The sequence below is a fragment of the Malania oleifera genome, chromosome 3, assembly GCF_029873635.1.
Source record: "Malania oleifera isolate guangnan ecotype guangnan chromosome 3, ASM2987363v1, whole genome shotgun sequence".
NCBI lineage: Eukaryota > Viridiplantae > Streptophyta > Magnoliopsida > Santalales > Ximeniaceae > Malania > Malania oleifera.
In genome coordinates this window covers 15566711-15581050 of record NC_080419.1, presented here as the reverse complement: position 1 = coordinate 15581050, position 14340 = coordinate 15566711, and the positions used below count along the sequence as shown (strand labels likewise).

General features: G+C 35.6%; 1 protein-coding gene across 3 annotated transcripts in view; it reads right to left on the bottom strand.

Moving 5' to 3' along the window:
* The window catches only part of LOC131150215 (probable E3 ubiquitin-protein ligase LUL4), a 28355-nt gene extending 25956 nt beyond the window's left edge, over positions 1-2399 (bottom strand). For 2 of the 3 annotated variants that reach the window (XR_009135497.1, XM_058100815.1), the window contains exon 1: positions 1614-2382. Coding sequence is in view for 2 of the 3 variants with exons in the window: in XM_058100815.1 (XP_057956798.1) it covers positions 1614-2128 (515 nt within the window). In the remaining variant the exon portion in view is untranslated. Of the gene's footprint in view, positions 1-1613 lie in introns of all 3 variants that reach the window. The other variant, XM_058100814.1, reaches the window with a different exon arrangement.
* Between the last annotated feature and the right edge of the window lie 11941 nt (positions 2400-14340).

The following is a 14340-nucleotide window of genomic DNA, read 5'->3' as shown; positions in this document are numbered from 1 at the left end:
TTTCTCATGTGCGACATAAGTTACAGCATCACATTGAAGTGGAATTGTCAAAAGTTAATTAAATACGTCCTTGATTTAAAAGTTGCACCAGATCAGAAGATTAGTTAGCAGTGACTAAGTGTGTAATGGTCTATTCTTAGTTCACTAGCACCTAACTTTCACCGCAAAGCAGAGGTTCAAACATAATCAATTTTGCCCCTATAAACTCTTGCTGCAGCAACTAATCATTTACTGCAAAGAAGAAGTCAATAAATTACTGAAATTCAATTTAAATATTTTTACACTACCAAATTCACTTCCAAAATTCTTCCTGAGAAAAAAAAAATGTATGCTGCAAGGATCTATTGTAGCAGCTATTTGTAAAAGACTCAATGTCACTATTTATCACATAAAAGGCAGAGATTTTTTATTGATTCTCACTTCAAATGCCCTTTAAAGAGGCAGACACCACCATTTGCTTTCTAAAATCAACAATTTATGCATTCATTTTGCAAAATTATAATAAAAAAAAAAAAGCTCAATGGAGAACCACCTAGGAGCCTTCATACTCCTAGATAGCATATGCAGCAACTGGTCAGGCAATTTTACTACATCCATTGAAAATTCCTAGCACATTTCTATTGAAAGACAAATTAAACACTAGAATTGCCACTGGGTTATCGGTCATCCCCTTCAAATTTGATCCCCAAGGTTTTAGAATTGATAAAACTTTAAACATTTTCTGCGCATCAACTAGGAACCTCCATCCACCAATATAATTAAATTCAAGAACACAAGCATATGAAACCACCCTCTGAATAACATGTAGCTTAACTATACAAGATAGATTTGACTTTCATCTTTGTGTTGAAAACCTACTATTTTTCTTTATTTCATCCATTGCTCAAATCAATACAAAAATATGAAATGGCAAATATAATGGGTTTTTATGGGAAAAATAACAAATATGTCTTCGCATAGTTAAGCAACTCAAAGAGCAAATTGATATAGTGACCAAAGTTGAAAGTTTGACTATTAATAAACTCTAAATACTAAACCAAATGCATCTATGTGAATAATGAAGACATAGTTTCTGGAATAAAGATACTTCCCCTTTCTTCTTCTTTTTTTCTACTTAAACATATGAAGTTGGAGCTTGTTTTGATGTAACTCCGCAGGGGAGTCAAGATATGAAATAAAAGACTGCTTCAAACTCTCAACAGAAACACTTGAACTCTAGAAGCTTATAATTGAAAGGAAAAAATGAAAATTGAACCATTAACCTTGCATAGAGATAGAGAATCTCAAATATGGAACTTAGCATCAGTTGCAACAAATTATGTCTCTCTACAATACATAACACTTCTTGTTCGTGTTTTTTTAGCTTAATTGGTAAAACTATGACCGTCTACAATTTAGAAAGCCTTCCTGCACCCTCGACAATACAAAACCCACGCAGAAATTTAGCATCACAATCTAAACTCAACTAAAAGAATCATCAAAAAAGGCCAATTATTCATGCCGTCCAATTGTTCTACACATCACAAATATAATAATAAAAAAAAAACTAGAAATAATAATGCATTAACAGGGAAAAAAGGGAGGAAAAAATAAATAGTCAACAGAGCCATTACCTCCCATCATATATCGCATCAAAAACAAATGAAACCAGATGATGATCGGGATTCTGCTCGTCCACCTCAATCCGAAGCGTATCCTTATGCACGTTCACATCATTCCTGACCTTCTTAGCATTCTGGTGCTCAACATAAGGCGGCGGCGGCGGCGCCGGAATCACCGCCGGCGCAGGCCACCCGCTGCTCTGATTGGCGTAATAAAGAGGGAAATTTGGACGAACCATCATAGCATTGCCATAATTGCAAGAACTGTGACCAGAAGAGGAATAGAACGGTGGAGGAAGGGGAGGATGTGCAGCATAGAAATTGTGAGTTGGGTTTGGGTATGGAGGCGGAGTAGGCGCAGGGTAAGGGGCGTTGGCGGCAAAAACGTAGTTATGAGGAGGCGCAGGGAGAGGGGTGGGCTCAGAGGAGTAGAAGTAAGAAGACGACGCAAGATGAGGAGGCAGTACCGGGGGGTGGCTTTGGAAATAATTGTTGTTTCTCCTTCTATTGCTCCACGAGATCCCCATTCTCAGTACTCTCTATAATTCAGATGTACACAGAGAAATTTCAGAGAGAGAGAGAGAGAGAGAGAGAGAACTGAGAAGATCGATGAGCCGAGGAGTAGGAGTAGAAGATTGAAGACGAAGGGAAAGTTCAAGAATAGTCGGTCCGCGTAGTTTGCAAGCTGTACAAAAATTTCTATACAGCAGCTGACGAAGCGCAGCAATGACGGACCAACCGCTCCCGCACCTGGACCGGCCTGTGTGTCCGTGACTCTCTCTCTCTCTCTCTCTCTTCTCCCTTCACTGTCTTACGTCCATCCGTACTTATCACGGGTCTTTGATAAATAGTATAATTTAATTTAATTTAGGGAATAATAGAATGGGTTGTTGGGATAAATAAAAATTCAAGTTGAACACTTTTTTTTAATTATACATAATAAATACTTCAAAAAGTGTAAGGTAAGGGTATTATTAATTTTTGAATAAAATTATATTTATGTAGATTTTTTAATTATTAAATTACTAAATTTAGACGCCTATTAAAAAGGTTCCAATATTTTTTTCATTTAAAAGAACTAATACTTAAATAAACCTCTTTCTCGAACATACAAATAATGCTGAAGTAACATTATATGTTGTATTATAGTTCAACATTACAAATAAAAAAATAAATAAATAGAAGAAGAAGAAGAGAAGAAATTTTAGTCATAAAGTGATCATGACTTCTCCTTGCTATTATAAGTTTAAAATTAATGCAAAGTTAATTTCAAAATTATATATTCATTTTTTTTTTGTAGCCAATGGTATTCAATTCTTTGAGGATTGATTAATACGAGGGATCGAGGAGCATTTCCTTAATACCCACCCTTCAATTTATAACCATAACGTTTGATAATGGATTTAATTAAAGAAAATTAGTATATTTAAGTCTTTAATTGTATTAGTGGTTCTTTAAAAAAATAATACAAAACCCACTAGCATTCCATTTTCTTTTTTTCTTTTTTCTTTTTCCTTCTTCTCATACAATAAAATGTCAAATCTATCATACAATAAAATGCCAAATCTATCCTTTTATTTTCTTGCCTTCTCACTTGCATATTATTATGAAGTGATAAAGTTGTCATTTAATTAATTAAAAATTGAAGTGCAACGACATGATATGTTTTAGAGTATTATTAACACTTCCTTATATGTTTTAAAAATTCAAATAAAATGAATTTGATAATCTTCTCCTTACAGTGACGTCTATGAGAAAAAATCACTCGCTAAGAATGCGATATTTGATTTTTGTGAGTCATTATATATAATCTAAGTATTATTTCTTTAATGACATAAGAAAAGCTTTGCACAAGATATTTGACTATTTTAATTTTAATATTGTATACATATTGTATGACTTTATAAAAAAATTATTATTATAAAAATATAATTTAAAATAAAATAAATAGTAATTATTAATTTATGTATTTTTCTAATTATTATTCTATTTTTAGAACTAGTTGCACGCAATTCAATTTGACTAGTGAATCTCTAAATAATATACCAAAAATGTATTTTTTTATTACGTCATCAACTAACAGTGTGTATCTTGGGATGCATATATTGTGAATGCTATATAAAAAATTAAATTGACAATTTTAGAATAGTTTCTTAACAAAACATTTGACTAATCTATGTGTGAACCCATATATTTATTAATATGTTTTCTTTTCGAAGAAAAAACCCTAAAAAATACATATCTTGAAATGTATAGGCTATTGTAATAAAATATTTATCCTTTTTTTAATTGTATTTTAAGGGTTGATTGATTCTTATAATTTTATTCTATTTTAAAGAGAGGCACTTACTCTTCTTTTATATATAATCAAATTTGGTCCAATACTAAGTGAAATAAAATAAAACTAAAATAGAAATTAGGGCAAAGGATGCTAATCTCCCTTGAGGTTTGGAAAAAAAAAAAAAAAAAGACAAGAACCTTCCTCGAAGTCTCAAAAATCAAATAGTCCTTCCTAAGATTTCAAAAATCTTGTAGACCTCTATTGATATTTGATTTTTTGGACACTTATATCGCTTAAAGTATTTGTCTTTTTGTCAAATATAAGGGAAGATCTATGTTTTTTCAGCAAATCTCAAGGGTGGTCTGTGAAATTTTGAAAACTTAGGGGTAGGTCCTTGACTTTGAAACTTTGAGGGAGGTCATTATATTTTTGTCAAACCTCATAAGAAATTAGTGTTTTTTACCAAAAAAATTATATTTAGACCCATAAAAGTTTTGAATGGACAATTTAATGATTACGATATGAACTTTTGCATTATAAGACTTCAGGTTCTAATCATGGAAATGGAGAGAGGAGATTTGGAATGGGGGATGGACAACCCCTTTTCGTACAGTTTAACAAGTCTCTTAATTGATTAAAAAGAATAATAAATTATAAAAATGTTATTAATGAAAAATTTTATATATTTCAACCAACATTAAATAAGAAAGAATCGACATTCTCATAGTAACATTTCGACATTCTAATATTCATTCTTCTCTATACCATATTATAGACTAATATTTGAAAATAAAAAATTACATGGTCATGTGCTTTACATGCTCAAACTATTTTCCTTTCTTAGTTGTTATATCCCTATACTGTCATCATTCCATTCCTAAAATATTTTCATTCCATGAATAAAACATAATTTTATTTCTAATAGCAAAAAAACTATTAGGGTGCCACTATGTCCATAGCTTGAACCTTGCAGTTGTTAGGAGCCTGTGAGCATCCAGAAAGATGTGACACTAGAAATTTAACGTGGTTCAATCAATATCGACCTACGTCCACGGAGCACACACCAAATATTCACTATTTCACCGAAAAATTACAATTCTCACTCTCTCTCTCTCTCCCTCCCTCTCTTCCTCCTCTTTCTCCTCTATGCTCTCTGAGCTTGTCACTAGTACATTTCTTGTATTCCTTAGCCCTCTATTTATAAGTCTGATATTTAAATCACTATTTAATCACAATTAAACATAATCAACAAAACATGGGCAGTTACAATGGAGAGATAAAATGGAGATAAATTTCACCGCGTGAGATTGATTGCACTGCGTTCCAACTCAGCACCAGCTCTCCTAGCTGTCTCTTGGCTCCAGCTACAACAATCTCCTACTTGGAGACAGAGACGCCTCTTCAACCAGTATCATGAATGAATGATGTGCTCAAAATATGTCTTCAAGTATGAAAACCAACTGAAGTTGAACACAACTTCAGTTTCTTTGTAGTCACCACCTTAGTTAACATATCTGCCGGATTTCTGCTACCTTGAATTTTTTCAAGTATCAACACACCGTCCTCTATCAAAGATCTGACGAAGTGGTAACACAATCCAATATGCTTAGTCTGGAATGAAATACTAAGTTCTTTTCCAGATGTATCGCACTCTGACTGTCTCTGTACAAAACATTCTCTTCCTGCTTTAATCCAAGCTCCGTTAACAAACCCTGAAGCCAAATCATCTCTCAACTGGCTTCTGTCACTACTACATATTCAGCTTCTATAGTGGATAAAACAACAATCTTCTGTATCTGTGACATCCAACTAACAGCTGTTGAGCCAACAGTGAATATGTACCCGATGGTGCTTATGCGATGATCAATCTCATCTGCAAAATCAGCATCTACAAATCCTCGGATTTTCATATCACTTTTGCCGAAACATAGGCACTTATCAATAATGCCACAAAGATATCTCAAAATCCACTTCATTGCTTCCCAGTGTGTCTTCCCTGGATTTGACATATACTTGCTGACAACTCTCACTGCTTGGCCAATATCCGGTCTGGTACCAACCATAGCATACATTAGACTTCCAACAACTGAGGCATATGGTACCTTAACCATAAAGTCTTTCTCTTCATCTGTCTAGGGAAACTGATCCTTTGAGAGACGAAAATGACCTGCCAATGGTGTATTTATAGCCTTGGCTCTGCTCATGTTGAACCTCTGTAAAACACGGCTGATGTACTCTAACTGAGATAACTGCAATGTGCCTTGTTGCTTATCTCTAAAGATCCACATCCCAAGAATCTGCTTTGCAGGACCCAAGTCTTTCATATCAAATTCCTCTAACAGTTGTTGCTTCAATTTCCTGATCTCTTCTATATCTGATCCTGCGACTAGCATATCATCAATATATAACAGTAGAATAATATAGCTAGCACGATACCTTTTGAAGTAGCAGCAGTGATCGGCATTGCATTTCTGAAAATTGTTCCTTTGCATACAGCTGTCGAATTTCTTATACCACTGTCCAGAAGCTTGTTTAAGACCATACAAACTCTTTTTCAATTTGCATACAAGATTCTCTTTACCTTTTTCTGAGAAACCTTCTGGATGTTGCATATAGATTTCCTCATCAAGATCACCATGAAGAAATGTCGTCTTCACGTCTAATTGTTCAAGGTGTAAACCCTCTGAGGCAACAATACTCAGAACAGATTTGATGGTTGTTAGTTTCACAACTGGTGCAAAAATGTCGGTATAGTCAATTCCTTCCTTCTGCTCGAAGTCTTTAACTACCAACCGAGCCTTGTACCTTCTGGAGTCGTCATGCTCCTCTTTGATTCTATAAACTCATTTGTTGTGAAGAGCCTTCTTACCATTGGGCAACTTAGCTAGTTCCCATGTTTTGTTGGAGTTAAGAGACTTCATCTCGTCTTTCATTGCAAGCTCCCACTTGCTCGCATCTCCTACCTGACATGCTTCATCATAGCATTCATATTCTCCTCCATCTGTAAGAAGTAAGTGGTTCACATACCTCCTGTTTGGTACGTGATGCCAAGAAGATCCCCTAAGCTCTGGTGCTGGAGTAGGAGGTGGTGGTGCAACAATCCACTCCACATGTTCCTCTGCTTGAGGAATCTCAGTAGTTTGCTGAGGATTCTCTATGTTTTGTTGACGCGTCCTTACAACTTCTAAAACATCATCAACATCTACAAAGGTTGTTTCAGACTCTGTTGTGTGTCTATCCTTGTACATCATCTTTTCATCAAAAATCACATCTCTACTTCTGATCACCTTTTTGTTTTCATCATCTCAAATGCGATATCCAAATTCATCTCCACCATAACCGATGAAAGTGCATTTTCGAGATTTCGGATCCAGCTTATTCCTGACATGATCATGTATATATACGACACAACCAAAAAATTTCAAATGTGAAAGTCTTACCTCTTTGTTACTCCAAACTTCTTCAGGTAGACTATAATCCAATGGTACTAAAGGACTTCTATTAATCAAATAAGTTGATGTGTTGACTGCTTCTGCCCAAAACATCTTTGGCATGCTTGACTGCATACACATGCTTCTGGCTTTTTCTATCAACGTTCTGTTCATCCGCTTGGCTACGCCATTGTGTTGAGGCATACCTGGCACATTTTTTTCCATTCTAATACCATGCTCATAGCAGAATTTCTTGAACTCGGTGTCAACATACTCACCACCGTTATCTGTTCTCAGCTTCTTGATTTTCAAACCAGTTTCGTTTTCTACCATCGCTTTCCAAATTTTAAAAGCATAAAAAACATAAGATTTATACTTTAAGAAGTAAACTCATACCTTTCGTGAATGATCATCAATAAATGTGACGAAGTAATGCTTTCCTCCTATAGACGAAATGGTTGTTGGTCCCCATACATCTGAATGGTCTAGCTCAAGTCTCTCCTTCTTCGGGGTACTGATATTTGTCTGGAAACTGACTCTCTTTTATTTCCTAAATATGCAATCCTTACATGTATCAATCTTCACTGACTATAAATCACTCAACTTACCCTTTGAGTGCATCACCCTGAGTCCCTTCTCACTCAGGTGTCCGAGTCGTTGATGCCATAGGTTGCTATCATCATTTCCTGTAGCAACTGTAATAGACATACATGCATCAGGAGTTATATAAAGAGTACCACTTTTCTTACCTCAAGCAATTGTGTAATAACCCCAAAAAGGGTTATAGAAGATTAGTAGAGTGATTTTCAAAAAAAAAAAAAATTAATTAATTAATTAAACAGATTTATAACAAAAATAAAAAAATTTAATTAAAATTAATTTTATTTATTAAATATACTATTATTATTATTATTATTATTATTATTATTATTATTATTATTACATCACCTGAAGCTTAAGGAAGCTTCAGGTGATTCCTGGAAGCATTCACATCCCCCCCTTTCATTATCTTCTTCTTCTTCTTTCTTTTCTTTTCTTTTCTTTTCTTTATTCTGCTACAGCGCAGCTCTGAACTCTCTCTCTTTCTCCTCTCATTCTCTCTCACTCTCTCCTTAATTTCATGATGGATTTTCACCCGATCGAAAATTCGAAGATACCACTGGACTCCATTCGTCGTTGCCGTCATTTCTACCGGAGCGGATCGGTGGTAGGAGCAGCGTAAACGTATTCCCTGGGGTAAGTCATTTTCTCCTTTTTCTTTAATTTCTTACAAAATATAAGCCCAATTGACGAATGGACACCACCACGAGAATCTTGGGATGATTCTCTACAAGTCTAACTAGACGAAATTCTCGTAGGGGTGTCGGGCCAAAACCCCAAATTTGGGGTACGGGGGTTATTAAGGGGCTTATTTTTAATTAATTAGCATTAATTTAGAAATACTAAAATATTGAACATCTGGGGCTGAAGTAGGATTTCTGGAATTTAGGATTTGAGTAAGCGCCGCGGGTGTAATTTTGGGACCCGCAGACAAAATTCAGAAAATTAAGTGAGGGTATTAAATAATAGTTTAAATATTAATTTGAGGTATATGGAGTTCAGGGAAGGCTAAATGAGTATTATTTTGGAGAAATAGATTAATTAATTTGGGAAAAATGTAAATTGCAAGAGTTAAATTTTGGGTGCCAAAGGCGTGAGATTTTGGGTTCTAGCGAGACTCTCACTAAGCCAGGTAAAGGGAATAAATTATAACAGTTTTTTTTATGAAAATTATGGGTTGAGAAATATGTGAAAATGGCGTATGTTATTTGACCTGAAATTTATTATAATATAAATATCAGATGAAATTTGTGTGGCATATGATTTATATTAAGAAATGTTTAAACTGAGATGATTTACCCTATGAAATATGTGATACTGAAATGTGTTTTAATATGAGAATTGAAATGTGGGAAAATGATGAAAGTAAAATGTGCAAGAAATGTATTTTCTGAGAAAATGAAGAAAGGTGAAATATGGAAATGTGTTTTGAGAAATAGTGAGTAATTGTGAAATAATATATGTATATGATAGTATGAGATGAGATGAATTATGAACTGAGAAAATATCATTTAAATGATGAAATGTGTTGAGAATATTGATATTGAAATATGAGTATGTGAAATGAAAATATTGTAATGTTAATTCTACAATATGAAAATGAGAAATGTGGAAATACGTGAAATGTGAATGATAAAATGTCAATACCGCATAATGATTGCGGGTATGTGGTGGTAAACCCTGTTGGATGGTTATGATATTGAGCACGTTACCGTTGCAAGTGGTGTTAGTGCAACCACACGGACTATTGGAGCGTGTGGCGTGACAGTCGACTGTGCCATTGTGTAGGGTTGTTGGGCCCCCTGAGTCTGGATTAAGGTTATAGGCCGGCTAGTCGTACTACAGACGCGACATGTGATATGATATTTGATCTAACCGGTTCGGCCAGCCGTGGTTAGATCCAGCCTTCGGGCCGCACAATCTTGACCATGGGGGGAAGCATGGCATATATAGAAAGATCCTTAGGGTGGCCATGAGTTACAAACGCGATGTTGGTATTTGATACCGAGGATACTCATGAGCCAGAAAGAAAAATGGAAACCAAAAGTAAAAGAATGATAACATTGGCTAAAATGAGAAATGAAAGAAAGAATGGAAATTGAGAAATAAAGAATGATAAAATTGAGAAATGAAACCATGTGAGTTAATAATATAAATAATTAAAGCGAAGTGAAACTCTCCGCCTGAGGGCTTACTAAGTAAGGTGAGTGCCCTGATAGGTATCAGATGTGGCCATACATGGTTGCATAACATGTTAGGGCAGAGGGAAGCTACCTGTATGGGCGGGTAATCTTCCCTATTCTCAGGAACTTCCGCGGATAATCATGTGTTGGATATCATTGAATTTGATAAATGATTTTTAAAGCTTATAAAAGCTTGTGTTGTATATCTATACGATTATAAGAATGTGTATATCAGTGTATTTTCTCAGATGAAATGGTGATTTGAAAAGTAAAGTGTATTATAATTGTACTCATATGACCACACACTGTAAATAATTTATTCCTTCTTACTGAGATGTGTCTCAGCTAAATTATCTAATTTTTCAGGGGACAGAGATAGGCCAGGTGGTAGAGCTCCGTGATCATAGGGAGCTGGGACCTTGATATACAGGGTGAGTTTGGACTAGGGAGGTGTGATTCCCTAGGGTTGTATTGTTTTTGGATATGAGATAGTATTGTGTATATGTGTGTATGGATACTCTAGGTATTGTATTCTGACTGGTATGTGTATATTATTTTCCGCTGTTAGGTTGTATAATAAAATAACTTTTTATCCGGTACCCAATGCGGGTCGGGTCGTATGAATGATAGTAGGAGTGTTGACATGGCCGATTTGTGAATGTTGTGGATTTATGACGTGTAATTATTTATTATTATTGAAAAAAAAATTGTACGAAAATTGGGGCATCACAAATTGTCAATGCACCCTTTGAAATTTTCCACTTATCACCAATGAAATATGTGTTAAAACCTTCATCTGCCAATTGACCGACTGAGATCAAATTTTTCCTCAGGTCTAGAATATACCTGACTTCTCTCAATTTCCATACTGACCCATTCATTTTGATCTTTACTGTCCCCTTACCGGCAATGTCGCACAGTTGATCATTACCCAGATAAACTTTACCGAAATTACCTAATGTATACTCCTCCAGACAATCTCTGCTGCAAGTGGCATGGAATGAAGCTCCAGAGTCTTAACACCCAAGACTCCTTTTTGCTCTCCAAAGAGCAGATCAATAAATCATCATTTTCGGAAGCAATATTTGCTTCTGTCTTTGCCCTCGTCTCGTATTCTTTTTTCTAACTTCTACACTGGTTCTTGTAATAACCAGTTTTTTCACAGTTCCAGCACTTAATAACTTTTGTGCTTTGGGAACCTGTGTCTTGCGTACCTCTGGTATTTCTAGATTTAGACCGCCTGGGCCTAGATCTACCGCTGTTGTTTGATCGTCCATGCTTATTTCCTCTGCCTCGACTCTCCATGTTCAAGGCCGAACTCAAAGAGCCATGGTTTGACTATATTCTAATTTCCTCCGTCAGAATCATGCTGACGACCTCATCATATACAAGTTTCGATTTTCCTTTGGAACTACTGATGGCAGTAATGACACCATTCCAACTTTCAGGCAACTGACTAAGAATCAGTAGGGGTCGAATCTTATTATCAAACATTATCCCGATTGAGGCAAGTTGATCTGACAACTCATTCAAAATATTCAAATGTCTGCTGAAACTTTCACCTGCAGACATGTTCATCGTAAATAGTCTTTTCATGAGATGTACCTTGTTTTTGGCTGAATGCTGCTCGTACATATTAGATAGCGCATCCATCAGAGACTTGGTGGATGTTATATGATTGATATTGAACGCCACAGATTTCGACAACGTCATTTTGATGGCTCCGAGGGCTTTTCTATCAAGCAACTCCTACTCATCCTCGTTCATGGATGCTGGCTTACCCTTCAACGGTAAGTGCAATTCCTTCCCAAATAAATAATCTTCTATTTACATCTTCTAGAAACCGAAATTGTTGCCATTGAACATTTCGATTTTTGAGCTCTTTTCATTCGACATCTCGATTTGCTAATCTAGAAATGGAATTAGATTAAATGGATAGCGTGGTTAGATCCAGAACGATTGAAAACCCTAGAAATGGTTCAAGTCGCTCGAAAAACGGATCCAAAACAACTCTGAAAAGCTCAGTCAAAGTAATGGTAAAACCTTGTCAAACTTGGTCAACTCTGATGACGTGGCAGCTGATGTGGCACCTACTGACGGGGTAGTGGCCTGTTGACGTGGCAGTGGGGCCCACTTGCTGACATGTCCGTGGGTCCACCTGCAGACATGGTGGCTGACATGGCACCCCTGGCTAATGTGGTACCCACTCGCTAATGTGGCACTCGACTAACATGGTGCACTGATGTGGCGCTGAGGCGGCGGGTCGGATCCGGGTCGGGGACCGGTTCTTGGACTAACCTGGTTTGAGTCTGTATCCAGGTCGAGTCGGGTTCACTCTGAGTCGGGTCAATTCTATCCGAGCGAGGAAGATGCGTGCAATTGCATGCAGTGCGTGACCAACATGTGGTGAAGCGTCCTGCTCTAGCAAGGCGCGTGAGGGCACGTGAGGCTTTGTCTGGACTCCGTTCGACCTTCAGGTTGCACCGTTCTCTTTGTATCGGCAAGCTGAATATGATGGTGGCCTCAAAACTTAGTTTTGATCCACTAGACAGAGTTCTGATTTCGGGATCACTTCTGATCTAGCTTTTCTGCTCCAACTTGGCTCTAATACCACTTGTTAGGAACCTGTGAGCATCCAGAAAAATATGACACCAGAAATTTAACGTGGTTTGGTCAATATCAACCTACGTCCACGGAGCACACACCAAATATTCACTATTTTGCCGAAAAATTACAATTCTCACTCTCTTCCTCCTCTTTCTCCTCTCTGCTCTATGAGCTTCTCACTAGTACATTTCTTGTATTCCTCAGCCCTCTATTTATAGGGCTGATATTTAAATCACTATTTAATCACAATTAAACATAATGAACAAAACATGGGAAGTTACAACAGAGAGATAAAATGGAGATGAATTTCACCACGTGAGATTAATTGCACCGCGTTCCAACTCAGCACCAGCTCTCCTGACTGTCTCCTGGCTCCAGCTACAACAGCAGTTAATTTTTCAAGAGAGATAGTCTTACTTTTACTTTTCCATGGCCTATTAGAACTTGCACTTAACACACATACACTTGCATGTGTGCACATAATTGTAAGCAACATTAGCTCAATTTATGAAATGTAATAGGATAAATTGGTGAATTAGGATGGAAATACTTATTAAATAAAAATAAAATAATTCATAAAAAATAATATCCTTCTAAAAATCAATGATCAAATAGAAAAAAAAATTTATTATTTCAACCAACATATGATAATAAGATAGTACAAGAATAGGTAGTTTTTAAGAATAGTTATTTATAATTTATTTCATATTAATTAAAATAACACTAAATTTATTTTTTGTCTTAAAAAAAATGGCATCAGGTTTTTTTTAGAAACTAGTATCTTCATATACAATGGTTAATACTTTTCTACTTTTTCTCATTTTGCAAATCATGCATAACATAAAGTGATGGATGGTTGATCTGCATATGAAAAAAGAGACTCTAAGATCTTCTATTATTATTATAAGAAGTTATGACTTTTATACATACTATGAATAATGCGTGAGAAATTCATCAAGTCAACTTGGGAGACCCACAACTCAAAGGGCGAAATTCGTGTGGATGATGACAATGATGATAAAAATTTTCAGCATGCTACAACATAATGTCTTAGTTAGGTTTGTTTCTTCTGCCACATGCATGTTCACTGCGGATTATTTTTAGGTAACATATATATATAGTTGATATTTGATTCAATTAGCTTTCTTATTTCTTTTGTTTCCTAACTATATTGTTATGCAATTTTATGCAAAACATGAAATAACATTATTTTATTTGACTAATCTAATCAAATACTTTGAGATGTTTCGAGTGGATTTGTATCATTTTTACTTATGCCATCTATATCACTACGAGAAAAGAAGACTAGTCTATCCCTTTTTTGTAATTATTAAGTAAAATATTATTTCAGACACTTTTTTTGGTCTTTGTGTTTGAAAGAAATCAGACGGGAAACAAAAATGTCATAAGAAAATACTCTAATTTCCAAAATTAATGAAAATACTTACCTACTACGAATATTTTTGTCAAACTTCTTTTGAAAAAAAAAATTGATTATGTAGAATGTTGCGGTGACACAAATTAAATATGCTTAAATCCTAGTGGGGACATCATCACCCATCCAAGCTAATGTATATCCTTGTAGGGTAATGAATAAATTGCTTCAATGTGCACAAGCAATACTTCAAGCCAATAAG